The 16,403-nt window shown below is 41.3% G+C and overlaps 1 protein-coding gene and 1 pseudogene across 4 annotated transcripts in view; one reads left to right on the forward strand and one right to left on the reverse strand.

Annotated features, from left to right (window-relative positions):
* The window catches only part of LOC137006008 (uncharacterized), a 56,497-nt gene extending 41,330 nt beyond the window's left edge, over positions 1-15,167 (forward strand). For 2 of the 4 annotated variants that reach the window (XM_067366492.1, XM_067366489.1), the window contains one exon: positions 12,268-14,447. In XM_067366492.1, the coding sequence (XP_067222593.1) occupies positions 12,268-14,084 (1,817 nt within the window). In that variant the 3' untranslated portion in view covers positions 14,085-14,447. Of the gene's footprint in view, positions 1-12,267; positions 14,448-14,506 lie in introns of those variants that run through there. The other 2 variants (XM_067366490.1, XM_067366491.1) reach the window with 2 other exon arrangements.
* LOC137007702 (uncharacterized) overlaps positions 1-16,403 on the reverse strand; it is a 1,237,067-nt pseudogene that overhangs the window by 912,635 nt on the left and 308,029 nt on the right.

The following is a 16,403-nucleotide window of genomic DNA, read 5'->3' on the forward strand; positions in this document are numbered from 1 at the left end:
AGAAAGTTCTTCTGCGCACTGTGAGCCTCAGCATGCGCTGACCCGCTCTGTGATTTTACATGGCCGACCACTTCGTGGCTGTTGTTCCCAATTGACCCTTCGCTAAGCCACGCCCGAAAACCGCCACAAGCCAATCGTGTTTTAGCAACCGTAACTAGGCGCGGGAGGTCTGTCAAGCTTTTGAGCAAGGGAACATGTTGTGCGTAGGGATTGTGTTAATATGATTCCCGGTATCCTAAAAGTTTGGACGGGGTGGTGGAATTTTTTCCCTTCTTGAAACCTTAAACCCAAGGGAAGAAATGCGGGTATTCTGACAATTTGTGCTACCCTGCCAGATTGTGCTTCCTCCCATTGAAACAGTAAGTAGCAACATCTGACCGCGAAAAATGCTACCTATCAGATTGTGCTTCCAGCGTGATATTAACATGGTTAATGGCTTTATTAACATCTACATCTAGCCCAACCCTAAACCTACCCTTATAATAATGCAAGTACAGTAATTTTGTGTTATTTATCATGACAACAATGATGTAATATTGATGTGCAGTAAGCCCGGGTACAGTCTGACGGTAGGTTAGATGGCTAGCTAACTCAGCACATCATTGCTTGGAAATAATGACGGTTCTTTGTTCATAATGCATATATTTGAACGGAAAATAAGATGATTAAAGGCAAGACGGAGTAATGTTAGCCTGGCACTAAAAATATAAGCGGGAGAATGTTATCATTGCAAAGTGGTCAGGCTAATGTCTTGTGTTTATTCCACAAGAGTTATGGATAAGCTGTTTGATTTATAATTATTAGGTTATTTTCACAAATTTCACTTAACCTGCTGTGGATGAACAAAGCTGTTCCTCAATTTGTGTGTTTCCATTTGAATGGTCAGCATATGAGGCGGCTGCTGCTCGCACTGAGAGCTTTAGCTTCAATTTTGATCAAATTATTTTCTAATCGGTTGCATATTATGCCGTGGATATATCCCTCGAATGTCTTTTGTCTTGCTCTCTCAGATATTTCACCTGTTTGCCAGAAATGACTAATTATCTGCTTGGAAATGTCTGACACCGGTGCATACACACTGTAAATGACTTGCCAGGTGTGAAAGCTTGACAGGCGTAGCAACAGTAACTAAGGAGGGCGGGGCTTAGCTAAGGGTCCATTGCTTCCACTTTATTATGATCCCACTAACAGTTGAGGGTGGAATATTTAGTAGTGAGGAAATTTCATGATTTTATACACCTGTGGCCATGGAAGTGATTGAACACCTGAATTCAGTGATTAGGAGGAGTGTCCCAATACTTTTGCCAATATAGTGTATGAGGGAGAAGGGCTTCTAGAGGCTGTGGCAAATATTACACTCCAAATAAAGCTCTCAGATAGAAATATCTTTTGGAAAATGAATTATCGCAAGAGTTTTAGTCTCATAATTTTTTTAAATTTTTTTTTATTAATGTACATAACAAGACAGGGAACAATCAACAATGTAAGGCACTTCCATTGAAACAAACATTTAGTTTACATTAAAGAGAGAGAGGGAAAAAACAGAGCAAGGATGAGGACAAAGAGGTAGCCGATGTAGACAAAGAAGAAAAGAGACCAAAATAATAGGTATTTTGACAAAGATATACATAATCTTTCAGATTTTCTATTATGTTTTTTGAAGCATTTGAAACATTTTAACCAACTCACATAAAAATGTATGAAGTATGGATATGATATTTACCCATCAATAAAACAAAATTTACAACATCAGAGAAGGAGGAATTTAAATCATGCTTTAAAAAAGGACATCTTGTTGGGTTATAAGAGGAATGGTCTCCATTTTTACTGACAACCCGCTATGTATATCAAACCAAAATGTAAAAATTTAGAAGTAAAACTTAGAAGTAGCATCACAGTAGAAGAAAAGGTGATCAAGTGTTCAAGAAAAGAACAAAAACCACAAGGATCCACCTCAAAATGAATTTTTTTTTTAAAATAAAAACTGGCTAAATCCTGAACATATTTTTGTAATGAGTCTCCTTGACCTTTGGAGCAACAGGGTATGCCATATAACAGGTAAAAGCTTTATCCCTTAATGAAGTTTCTACATCTCCCAGAAAATAACACTGATAATCACCAGTGACGATACGTTCAAGTTCTTTGTAAATAAGTTTGTTATTACACTTACTGTCTAAAAGGTCTACATTACATATTTTTAAAGAGGGAAGAGAAGCTACAGGTCTAGATAAAGGATCAGAAAAACTGCTTCCAGTGGGTGTAACACTGCATACCTTATCATAACCTTTTATTGTAATTCTAACCCTGTATTTATTAATAAAATCATTATGAGAGAAGAAATAATAGCCATTATCATCTAATAAATCATGAATAAAAATAATGCCTTTGTCATACCAATCACTTTTAAACAAAGATTTCCTATTAATAACTACAGCCCTATTAGAGTTATGAGGGGAAAAGTTATGGGTAAATATAATTTTCCAAAAAAGCAGTACTTGTTTATGAAAGTTTGACACCTTTAAATGGATTTTACAAAGATCGAGATCACATCTCAACACAAATTCAAGACTGCCAGTATTTTTTATAAATGTGGTTAGGAATATGGTACCATATTGAGTGACTTTGTTAAACATTCTTTCAGCCATTTTATTCTAAATGTACCAAGAACAGATTCAAAATCAATGGCTGTTTAAGAGAAAGGACCGCAGGTGCTTAGGAGGTTATAGTTCTCGCCCTGGAGCATCAGTCAGAACGCAGGACAGTAGGCAGGAATCAGTTTGAACAGTTTACTGAACTTTCTTCAGCAGCACAGACATACATTACTCAGCAACGTTGCCACACTTTCACAATACAGGTGCAGATTTGGATATAGCAGTTGCCACTCAGTTTATGTTTATGGAGATGGTAGGTTTACATGAGCATGTAGGGTGTGTGTCAGTGTGTGTGTGTGTGTGTGTGTGTGTGTGTGAGTGTGTGTGTGGGCATGTTTTTGTGAAATATCAGGACACAAATGTGTATAATGACATGGGTATGACATAGGTATTACAAGGTGAGGGTGACATTCCCCATGTCCCCACTTTTTAAAAGGCTTATAAATCATACAGAATGAGTTTTTGTGAGAAAGTAAAAGTGTGCACAGTTTCCTGTGATGGTTAGGTTTAGGGGTAGGGGTAGTGTAGGGGGACAGAAAATACGGTTTGTACAGTATAAAAACCATTACGCCTATGGAATGTCCCCACATTTCACAAAAACAAACGTGTGTGTGTGTGTGTGTCAGTGTGTGTGTGAGTGTGTGTGTGTGAGTCTGTGTGTGTGTCTGTGTGTGAGTGTGTGTGTGAGTGAGTGAGTGAGTGAGTGAGTGAGTGTGTGTGTGTGTGTGTGTGTGTGTGTGTGTGTGTGTCTGTGTGCGTGTGTGTGTGTGTTTGTGTGTGTGAGTGATACATATCGTTATCGTTTTATCGCCCAGCCCTATACCCGCCTGCCCCGCACCTGCCACCGCTGCCACTCGATCTATGCTTAAAATGTATTGCACGTCTACATGAGGTTGCGTGGTAGGTGTTAAGTGTCGGTAGAAATAGTTTTAAATTTCATAAAAATATGAAGTCAAATTGTTTTCTACAAACTCCACCTGATTCTTGTTCTAGATCTCCCCAAGTACCACTGTGATGATTTTCATGTAGTTTTTCTGTTTTATTCTTTAATAATTATGTGTAAGTAGTGATAGTTCAGTCGAAGTTTACTCAAGTGGAAGAATGTGACTAATAAACTTAGGCCTACTAGCACTATGCATTATATTTTTAAAAAGTAGATTATCTGGTAACACTTTAGAATAACTCGCGCTATGAAGCATTAGTTAAGCATTAATTAAGCACCAGTAAATAGTCAATTCATCATTTATAAAACATTAATAGACATTAGTAAGCCATTTATAAATACAGCTATAAATGCTTTGTTCTTGATTTATAAGCATATCTATAATGAGTTTAATAATTGTATTTTCATACTTTATTAATGATCAATTTATCATTTCTAAATTATGTATTACATTATTCACAAACCAGTTATTTAGGAGTTGTCAGTGGTTCATAAGATCATTTAGGAAGTGAAAGTAAATGATTAATAAAATATTTAAATGTACATTTATGCATCTAATTATTTAGACCTATAGTATTATTTACTTAGCGTGTTAATAAATGCTTTATTAACACATAATCCTAGTGTCAAAACTACCTCAGTACTAACTTTAAAACATTAGAACCTTTAAATCTCATTTATAAAAGCTTTACAAAGCATAAATAGTCACTTTAGATGAGCTCACAAAAATAGTTAACTGACCTCTTCTAAATATTTTATAACTATCTGAATTAATCATGAATTACAGTAGGAATATGTGTTAATAAAGCATTTATTAACACACTAAGTAACTATTATTATATGTCTAAATAATAAGATGTATAAATGAATTTAAATATTTTATTAATCATTTATTTACACTTCCTAAATGATCTTATGAATCACTGACAACTTCTAAATAACTGGTTTGTAAATAATGTAATACTTAATTTAGAAATTATAAATTGATCATAAATAAAGTATGAAAATACAATTATTAAACACATTATAGATATGCTTACAAATCAAGAATAAAGCATTTATAGCTGTATTTATAAACTGTTTACTAATGTCTATTAATGCTTTATAAGTGATGAATTAACTATTTACTCATGCTTAGTGCGCAGTTATTATAAAGTGTTACCTAATATCTTAATATCAAAACCTTAAATTTTCTCTGGACTCAATGATAAATACATGTCTGACCGTTTGAACGAACCAAAAAAAAAAAAAAAAAACTAGAAAATCGCATTCATGACGATTTATGGTGATTTTATTTCTGTTAGATCTTTGCCTACATTGACACTGATGCATTAAAGAGGAGGGGCTCCCCTATTCAAGATGGCGGCTCTATTGACGCATTCGTTCCAATGAACTGCCATAGCCAAGGCGACATCTATTGTATATGTATTGTAACACCTATCCCGTTAACTTTTACTTGAGTGCTACATAAAATAAGGGACCAACCAGACCAGTCTTACTCATGAGTCAAATGTATTAAACATAGTCACACAAAACATTCATTATTCAACCTGACACCAATCTCTTACATCAAACAGTTGGAACCAGAGGATAAGAAATACAGTCCATCACATAAAGCACAGTCTTCAGTTTTTCATCAATTAGGACCATAAGCTTTGCTCAGTCTTTGTTGCAATTGAATAGAGAAAACAGTACTTAAATGGCAAGATAATCCACAGCAGAGTTAAATCGTCAGAGAGCTTTGTCCATGTTTGAAGTAAAACGTTGTCATGCAACAGATAACAGTCAAGTAGTGAATGGAAATCAACTCTTAGTTCCAATCTTCTCAGTTGTTTAAGCCCCCAAGTAACCCAGATACATTCAGAACCCAAACCCTTTGTAAACAAAATTCAAAACAAACAAACAAACCATAACCATGTGCTATGAACATGAATTGTTAAACCAAAATAGAAACAAACAACTACTTACAGATGAGCTTAGAACTCTAAAGTTCCTCAACCAGGGTAACAAAGCCACAACCACCATGAGGCAAGCCTCTCTTTACAGGTAGAGAACCAACTTCCTGCCATTTCTCCTTCTTTGCCTCTTAAATAGGCCTACCCCTACACCTCATACAGTGCCCCCTAATGCTCAGGTGAGTAATAACAGTAAATCCACTGGAGAACATTACTGGTATCTATATTAGTAACAGGAAAACTGTTACATACCCCTCTCCTCAGAAAAAAAACCCAAACGTTTAAGCACCATAAAACTTTTTCATTTTTTCTACATGAAAAGTTTCAACTTGCTTTGAAGCATCCAACATTACTACCTGGTAGTTAACATTGTTTAACTTTCTCAGAATTTTAGCTGGACCTAGCCATTTCGGTGCTAATTTAGCCATATACAAGTCTGAAGCCCGAGACAGAGGGTGAGAACGTATCCAGACTAAGTCTCCTTCTTCGAACGACTCAAGCTTCCTTCTTTTGTTATAGTACCTTGCTTGTCGTTCTAGAGCTTGACTAGTCTTCTCTTTTACTTGTTCAAACAGCTCTCTCTGCCTTTCAACAGTCCCATAGGCCACATGATCAGGTTTTGGCGGAGTTCGTACCAGTCGTTCCAAGGGTCCTTTTAACTTTCAGCCTAAAGCAATCTCTGCAGGAGTTAAACCTGTACTTTCCTGCCATGCCGTGTTTATGGCATATCGGAACTCAGATATCCATCTATCCCATTGCCTGTGGTTGTCCTTAACATAGGAAGATATCATAGCCTTGAGGGTTCGATTAGTTCTCTCAGTAATGTTTGTTTGAGGATGGTAGGCAGTGGTTAACTTCTGAATAACCCCCCAGCGCTTACATGCATCATTCAGAAGTTGTGCCGTAAACTGTGGCCCACGGTCTGAGACAAGGTAGGTAGGTGTGCCCCATCGAGTGAAGATCTCCTTTATTAAGATATTAACAATTAGATGGGTCTTGGCAGATCTCAGGGGAAATAATTCTACCCATTTACTGCAATAGTCTACTACTACCACCATCAGATATTCATTAGCCTGCAAACTCTTTGGGAAGGGACCCATGAGATCGACACCCAACATGTGTCCTGGCTCGACTACTGGTGTCGACTGTAGGTGACCAGACAGCTTGGAGATTCTTGGTTTGTAAATCTGACAGGTTTGACATGCGGTACAAAAACTCCAAACATCCCTGCGTATCTCTGGCCAGTAGACAACATTGAGTAAACGCCTCAAAGTTTTCATCCGCCCAAGATGTCCACTCAAGGGATTGGAATGGGCAAATTGTAAGAACTTCTCCCTTAATGCCAATGGTACAATTATCTGCATAGTTTCACCCTGATGTTTGTTGGGCACACAACGAAATAAGTAGTCATTTTGTATGACGTAATGAATGCGGGTAGAGTCTGTTACAGGCAACTTAGCCGTTTCCCATAAAGGCTGGAGTAAGGGATCTTGTTTTTGAGCACCTCCAATTTCATCCCAGCTGATAGGCAAGTCCGATCCAATGTTAGTCGCCTGACAAATAGCAATGTGACCTTTGGCTTCTTGGAAAGGTATACTCAGAGAAAGTGTGTCGGGTACTACATTGCATTGTCCCTTCCGATATTTGACTGTGAAGTCAAAGCTTTGTAACCTCAAAGCCCACCTGGTCAGTCGAGAAGTTGGTCGGGGATGATTGAAAACCCACGTAAGAGCAGCATGATCTATAAATACTTCAAATACATTCATAAATGTTTCATGTCCCCCAGTTTCACAAACAAAGCTTTGAAAAATGGCTGAGAATAAGCAGTTTCTTCAGAAGAACACAGCGTTTATTAACAACCTGCAACGCGCTACCCAGTCTAAAGGCTTGACGCTCCACACATACTCTTGACACGCCCCCTGATACTTCTTATCTCCCAAAGATAAAGTAACAGTATTGAAAAGATAAACAATATCATATCACATGACAGGATTAATGTAGTCCCAGACTAAAATGCATGTTTGAGCTGTTTTAACTGAAAGTAACTTGTACTGACAGATCTTAAAATATGCCAGTGCTAATGTTTTGTCTCAAGATGAACACCAGTAATTTTTATAATTTTATTTATTTATTTATATACTTTATTGTCCCTGGTAGGGAAATTTGAGATAGACTCCAACGCTCCAGCATCACCTGGTACACACACAATACATACAATAGATATCCATCCAAAAAACACACACAGCATAAAAATAAGTGTCAACGCTCTAGATTTAACAACTTGATAGATACAGGCAAAAACGAGTTTTTAAAACAGTTCAGTTTGCATCGTGGGATCCTGTACCTTCTCCCAGAGGGTAAAAGTTCATAACTGGTTTCCGCCTAATTCAGTGGTTCTCAACCTTTTTTTCCAGTGGGCCGCACAATGGTCCAATACAAGTCTCATGGGCCGCATACATTTTACATATGACTTCACCAATGCAAACCATTCATTCATTTATTCATTCATTTTCTTCCGCTTATCCGGGGCCGGGTCGCGGGGGCAGCAGTCTAAGCAGGGATGCCCAGACTTCCCTCTCCCTAGACACTTCCTCCAGCTCTTCCGGGGGGACACCGAGGCGTTCCCAGGCCAGCCGGGAGACATAGTCCCTCCAGCGTGTCCTAGGTCTTCCCCGGGGTCTCCTCCCGGTGGGACATGCCCGAAACACCTCCCCAGGGAGGCATCCGGAACAGATGCCCCAGCCACCTCAGTTGGCTCCTCTCGATGTGGAGGAGCAGCGGCTCTACTCTGAGCTCCTCCCGAGTGACCGAGCTCCTCACCCTATCTCTAAGGGAGCGCCCAGCCACCCTACGGAGGAAGCTCATTTCGACCGCCTGTATCCAGGGTCTCTTTCTTTCGGTCGTGACCCAAAGCTCATGACTATAGGTGAAGGTTGGAACGTAGATTGACCGGTAAATCGAGAGCTTCGCCTCACGGCTCAGCTCCTTCTTCACCACGACGGACCGGTACATCGACCGCATTACTGCAGAGGCTGCACCGATCCGCCTGTCAATCTCCCGCTCTGTCCTTCCCTCACTCGTGAACAAGACCCCAAGATACTTAAACTCCTCCACTTGAGGCAGGACTACTCCACCCTTTTCCGGCTGAGAACCATGACCTCGGACTTGGAGGTGCTGATTCTCATCCCAGCCACTTCACACTCGGCTGCAAACCGTCCCAGTGCGCGCTGAAGGTCCTGGTTTGATGGAGCCAACAGGACAACATCATCTGCAAAAAGCAGTGACAAAATCCTATGGTCCCCAAACCGGACTCCCTCCGGCTCCTGGCTGCGCCTAGAAATCCTGTCCATAAAGATAATGAACAGGACCGGTGACAAAGGGCAGCCCTGCCGGAGTCCAACACGCACCGGGAACAGGTCTGACTTACTGCCGGCAATGCGAACAAAGCTCCTGCTCTGGTCGTACAGGGACCGGACAGCCCTTAGCACGGGGCCCCGGACCCCATACTCCCAGAGCACCCCCCACAGAGTGCCACGAGGGACACAGTCGAATGCCTTCTCCAAATCCACAAAGCACATGTGGATTGGTTGGGCAAACTCCCATGAACCCTCCAGCACCCTGTAGAGGGTATAGAGCTGGTCCAGTGTTCCACGACCGGGACGAAAACCACACTGTTCCTCCTGAATCCGAGGTTCTACTATCGGCCGTATTCTCCTCTCCAGTACCCTGGCATAGACTTTCCCGGGGAGGCTGAGAAGTGTGATCCCCCTATAGTTGGAGCACACCCTCCGGTCCCCCTTCTTAAAAAGAGGGACCACCACCCCGGTCTGCCAGTCCAAAGGTACTGTCCCCGACCGCCACGCGATGCTGCAGAGGCGTGTCAGCCAAGACAGCCCCACAACATCCAGAGACTTGAGGTACTCAGGGCGGATCTCATCCACCCCCGGTGCCTTGCCACCGAGAAGCTTCTGACTTCAGCTTGGGTGATGGACGAATCTGCCTCTGAGCCCTCGGCCTCTGCCTCCTCAGAGGAAGACGTGTCGGTGGGGTTGAGGAGATCTTCGAAGTATTCCTTCCACCGTCCGACGATATCCCCAGTTGAGGTCAACAGCTGCCCACTTCCACTGTAAACAGTGTTGGCAGGGCACTGCTTCCCCTTCCTGAGGCGCCGGATGGTTTGCCAGAATCTCCTCGAGGCCGACCGATAGTCCTTCTCCATGGCCTCACCGAACTCCTCCCAGACCCGAGTTTTTGCCTCCACAACTATCCGGGCTGCAGTCCGCTTTGCCTGCCGGTACCCGTCAGCTGCCTCAGGAGTCCCACAAGCCAGCCAGGCTCGATAGGACTCCTTCTTCAGCTTGACGCCATCCCTTACTTCTGGTGTCCACCACCGGGTTCGGGGATTGCCGCCACGACAGGCACCGGAGACCTTACGGCCACAGCTCCGAACTGCTGCGTCGACAATGGAGGTGGAGAACATGGTCCACTCGGACTCAATATCTCCAGACTCCCTCGGGATCTGGTCGAAGCTCTGCCGGAGGTGGGAGTTGAAGATCTCTCTGACAGGAGATTCGGCCAAACGTTCCCAACAGACCCTCACAGTACGTTTGGGTCTGCCGAGTCTGTCCAGCTTCCTCCCCCGCCATCGGATCCAACTCACCACCAGGTGGTGATCAGTTGACAGCTCCGCCCCTCTCGTGTTCAGATCACCACTCGTGTTCAGATCAGGGGGGCCATTCCTCCCAATCACGCCCCTCCAGGTGTCACTGTCATTGCCCACGTGAGCGTTGAAGTCCCCCAATAGAACGATGGAGTCCCCAGTCGGAGCACTTTCCAGCACCCCTCCCAGAGACTCCAAGAAGGCCGGGTACTCTACACTGCCGTTTGGCCCGTAGGCACACACGACAGTGAGAGACCTATCCCCGACCCGAAGGCGCAGGGAAGCGACCCTCTCGTTCACCGGGGTGAACTCCAACACATGGCGGCTGAGCTGGGGGGCTATAAGCAAACCCACACCAGCCCGCCGCCTCTCACCATGGGCAACTCCAGAGTGGTGAAGAGTCCATCCTCTCTCGAGGAGTGTGGTTCCAGAGCCCAAGCCGTGCGTAGAGGTGATCCCGACTATCTCTAGTCGGTACCTCTCAACCTCACGCACAATCTCAGGCTCCTTCCCCCCCAGTGAAGTGACCTTCCATGTCCCTAGAGCTAGATTCCGTGTCCGGAGATCGGGTCGCCGAGGCCCCCGCCTTCGACTGCCACCCAATCCACAATGCACCGGCCCCTTACGGTCCCTCCCGCAGGTGGTGGGCCCACGGGAGGTCAGCCCTACGCCGCTTCTTCGGGCTGAGCCCGGCCGGGCCCCGTGGGGTAAGACCCGGCCACCAGGCGCTCGCATGCAAGCCCCAACCCCGGGCCTGGCTCCAGGGTGGGGCCCCGGTTGCGCCATACCGGGCCAATGTACCGGGCTTAAATTTACAAAAATAATGGCTACTGTTTGAATTCTTCCAAAGCGCGCTTGTAAGTGTTTGTTTCGTTAACTGAGTGATTGCGTAATTACATTGCCTAATGTCTGAAAATAATAAATGCTCAAACAATGCAAACCAATCAGATTTAATGTTATGGTATTAGCAGATACTATTATTATACCTGCACACAATAAATAACAAATAAAAACTAACTTACTGACATTAGCTTTAGAATAATAATCAGATAATGCTCAATGAACACAAACTATACAATCACTTTAAGTTGCTATTTAATTCTGACTGTATGACTCTCTTCAACAGCATCGCAATAGTCACCAAACAATCACACAAACCAAACGCCTTAATAAGCAAATGTTACTCAGCTCTTTTTACAAACAACACTGAGTGCATTGTAATTATAATCTCTGACGATATCAAGCATTCTGTCATGTCGCAATGCCTCGCGCAGCATCGGATTCGCGAGCGCGTGCAGAGTTGGGCTCATTCCAGTCGCAGGTGCGCTGATGCGGTTATTTTTACTGATTTAAAATACAAGTACATCAAACAAACACATGTTCACAAACAATTCACAGTTCAGTCTTTTAAAAATTGTAGGTTTTGCTTGTCAAGTTAGTACTTTACTATCTCGCTCATTAACAGTAAACTGATTCTTCCATTTTTCTTACCTTTACTGCTGATGCTGCAACTCTTCTTGTTTGCATGTGTTCCTTCATTGTATGTTCCACATTTAGTTTTTCTCCTCTTATAACAAATTTGATCATTTTGAGGCTTAAATTTACAAAAATAATGGCTACTGTTTGAATTCTTCCAAAGCGCGCTTGTAAGTGTTTGTTTCGTTAACTGAGTGATTGCGTCATTACATTGCCTAATGTCTGAAAATAATAAATGCTCACCAAAATGATTTTATATGACAAATAAAACATTATAGCTCATTTACATTTGTTTAATTCACTTTAATTTAAAATTAAAAACAAAAATAAATTGTAATGCTATAATTTACTTTTTTTTAATTGTGGTCGGCATATAACCACTGCCCTAATTGAACTATACCTAATCCTAGCTTTAAGCCGTGTCTGTGAAACCAGGCTGTCATGATATGTTTAAAGATTAGGCAAATTACACAAATTACATTTTGTCTAGGTACAGTACAGCCTTACAGCCTTTCTAATACTAATTCAGTTATACTGTATTGATATCTGGATGTTCAAACTATTATTTTCTTTTTCCTTCAGCAGCACAGGTGGAAACATGTCAGGAAAAGACAATTAGACCATGCCAGTCTTCTGTTAACAATGATGAAAACACATTCAGAGAAAACACAAGCAGCAAAACCATGGGAAAAGACCACAGTGATGGAAAGAGCTTAAGGGTTGTACATGATATAAAGAACAACTGGAGCAGAGAAATAGCAGATGGAAACAATGAAAACCTGCCCATGTTTAAACTCCATCTGGATGAAACATGGAAGAACAGTGACGGATTCTGCAGAAGAAGCACGTTTGGGAAAGAAAACATCAGAAAACAGAACAAGACCATCATGATGATCGGAGCCACAGGTTCAGGAAAAACCACTCTAATTAACAGCATGATCAACTACATTCTGGGAGTGGAATGGGAAGATGACTTCCGGTTTGTGCTGATAGATGAAGGGAAGCAGAAATCCCAGGCTGATAGTCAAACTTCAGCGGTAACAGCATATCAGATCAATCACATGGATGGTTTCCAGGTCCCTTATTCTCTGACCATAGTGGACACACCAGGATTCGGTGATACCAGAGGAATCTCACATGACCAGAAGATCACAAAGCAGATTCAGGAGTTCTTCTCTAATCCAGGAGGGATCGACAGCATTGATGCTGTGTGTTTTGTAGTCCAGGCTTCACTTGCCCGTCTGACGCACACACAGAAATATGTCTTTGACTCCATTCTTTCCATATTTGGGAAGGATATTGCTGAAAACATCCTTATGATGGTCACCTTTGCAGATGGAAAAACACCTCCTGTTCTCGAGGCCATCAAAGTGTCTGAAGTGTCCTGCTCCACCAATGAGTCTGGAGAGCCTCTTCACTTCAAGTTCAACAACTCTGCTGTTTTTGCTTACAATAATCAATCGGGAGGAGCTGGGGCTGACTATGACTTTGACCAAATGTTCTGGAAGATGGGATTTTCTAGCATGAATAAATTCTTCACATCCCTTAACAAGATGGAAACCAAGAGCTTGTCTCTGACACAGGAGGTGCTTAAAGAGCGACAGCAGCTGGAAGTTAATGTGGAAGGTCTTCAGCCCCAAATTAATGCTGGTCTGTCAAAACTGGATGAAATCAGGAAGACAAGAGCAGCTCTGGAGCAACACAAGGCTGAGATGGATGCAAACAAGAATTTTGAATATGAAGTAAACGTAACTGTCCCAAAACAGATCGAAAACAACACTGGCTACTACTTAACCAACTGCCAGAAGTGTCACTTCACATGTCATAACCCATGTGGAATTGCAGATGACCGTGATAAATATATGTGTGATGCCATGAAAGATAGAAAGTGTACGGTCTGTCCTGGAAAGTGTGTTTGGAATGTGCACTTCAATCAGAAATACAGATGGGAATATGTCCCAGAAAAGAGAAAGCAAACCTATGAGGATTTAAAAAAGCGATATGAGGATGCACATGGACAGGTCATGTCAACAGAAAACATCTTTGAAGAACTTGAAAATGAGTTTCAGATTGTCCAGGATATTGTCACCGGACTAATTGAAAGATCTCAGAAGTGTTTGGAGCGACTGGAGGAAATCGCCCTCAAGCCCAATCCTCTGTCCACCCCTGACTACATCGATCTGATGATTGAGTCTGAGAAACAAGAACGCAAGCCTGGATTTATAGATCGCATTCGGTCTTTGATGGATGTCAGGAAGAAGGCAGAGATCATCAGTAAGTTTTCCACAGGAGAACTGCTTCCAGAGGATTGGGAAACTTACAAACGTGCAACAAGAAAAAAAGCTTTCTATGATCCAAGAGCCTGGTTCAGTTGGTTGACTAAACCACTAAAGCAATAAACCCAAACATGTGGTTCTGTGGTAAGATGCTCTGAATGCATTTTTATTATACTTACTCACACTTTAATAAACTTTAAAAATACTTTTATGGTGTACAGTAGATTCCTGTAATATTTCCTTATTACAAGGAAAAAAATATATTGTCACATATCACAAATGATCAGATTGTATCAGAATGCTGTTTTGGGATGATGTAATTTTACTGTCATTGAGCGTTTAATCGATTCTGCTTTATAGATTTTGTATCCACTTTCAAATATATGATCTTTTAAAAAAGTATAAACAACACTGACATTCACAAGTACAATTCAGTTTCAAATCAACATATCTATTTCAGCAAAATTCAGTTAACTTGGAAAGAGATTCAACACAATAAATTCTCATTTTCACATTCAATTGTCTCTCTGTGTTCACTTTCGAAGGGAACTTCAACTCTGCGTTGATGAACGCAATGGGGAACGCTCACGTGACCCGGTGTTTCAAAACCTTACAACCAAAAACTCCAATCCTATTGGCCAGCGACAGTCATATGGCGCGACCCGGAAGTATAAAGGCGCGCCTACGGAAGCAGTCAGTGTGCATCGTCTTTTCGGGACTGTTGTATCGACTTTCTACTGTGTATTCTTTATTAACCCCTTACCAGTCACCCCCATTTTTGGCCAGGTAGTGAAAAATGACATACCCAAAATAAAATGGTTGCTGCGAACAAGTCCTCCGGACTACACACAAAACCAAGGTATCATTTGAAAGCTGACACTTGACAGTTTACTATGAAAGACTCAGAATTACTCTAGCAATTACTAATAGAGAGAGAAAAAAGCTCAAACACAATGGATTTTTTTTTTTTTTCATAATAATTGTTTATGGATATTAAAAATGCAAAAGGCAGATACATAGGGGCCTGGAAACATAAGCAAACTAAAGCCATATGTCTAATCAATATATGTTTAAAATTTGAAGGTGATACGAGCAAAAATGAACTTTTTACAGCCATTTATTTCAGTGCATGTCTAGGCACCTTTCCAAAAAGGCCACTTGGAGATGCCAAAGGGACACTTGGTAACCACCTTTTACTGTGAAGTATAAGAAGTCTATTTGATCATTTCCAAACATTTTATCATTACAATATGACAAAGCACAATTTATATACTATATCTGGTATATTTTTTTCCTCTTAAAAGTTTAGAAAAATGCAAGTATGTTCATTTTTTGAAAGAGCTCCAAAAAGACCCCAAAGTGACACTTGGTAACTTGTTAATGTAAGGAATGTAACAAAGTCTTTGTTCACTTCCAGTCTTTTAATGGTTTAGAAAGACACATTATTTAGCAAATAAAGTTTAAATACAAAAATTAAATAAAAAGTCTATAAATAAAATAAAGTCTATAAAATTAGGAACAGTTGTTCATAGCTATATACTAAGTTATAAGCAATCAACACAGTGATAAACATTTACCCAAAAATATGTATGTTTTGTATAAAACATAAAAAAACTAATACATATATAAAAAAATAAATATATACCTATACTTTGCATAAATGCTGTACATATACTCTGAACATAATCTGAATGCAGCGGTACAAAAAGACAGGACATGAGGGACATTCAGGGCAAACAGAACAACTTAGACAAAGTGCATGTAAACATATGCATTACCATGGTGAGTCTGGGTATCAGTCTGAATGGTAAAGTGTCCAGTATGCATGGGGAAAAAGTATTACCACTGGATTAGATGGTTTCTTCAGCCCACTCATCCACCTGTACATACATGTACTCTCTTTCCTCTGCCCTGGAACTTCTGAAGGCAGCTGAAGATGCTGCAGCCAGTGAAGGACACTTTGCCTGCTGTCCAGAGGCATGTGGTGCCCAGTCATCATCTGACATTCCATCACTGTTGAATTACACAAGTGGATTAGAAATGCACCCAACACAACAGATAATCTTGCACAAAGTATAAATATTTTTGCCTTTTCAAACCTGAAATTAAAATTATCATTCACAAAGCAATGTGCCTTCATACCCACCCTGGTTGTTGCCCTGATGGCACATTTACACCAGCTTACAAATTTTATATTCAAATTCCAAGGATCATTTACACAGCAATATAAAGCAATACCCACCCTGTTGTTGCCCTGATGGCACATTTACGCTATCTTACATTTTCTATTCAAATTCCAAGGATCATTTACACAGCAATATAAAGCAATACCCACCCTGTTGTTGCCCTGATGGCACATTTACAGTTACAGTTTACATTTATCTATTCAAACACAAAGGATCATTCACACAAAGCAATTTAGCTGCTGTCCAGAGGCATCAT

The sequence above is a fragment of the Chanodichthys erythropterus genome, chromosome 3, assembly GCF_024489055.1.
Source record: "Chanodichthys erythropterus isolate Z2021 chromosome 3, ASM2448905v1, whole genome shotgun sequence".
NCBI classification, from domain to species: domain Eukaryota; kingdom Metazoa; phylum Chordata; class Actinopteri; order Cypriniformes; family Xenocyprididae; genus Chanodichthys; species Chanodichthys erythropterus.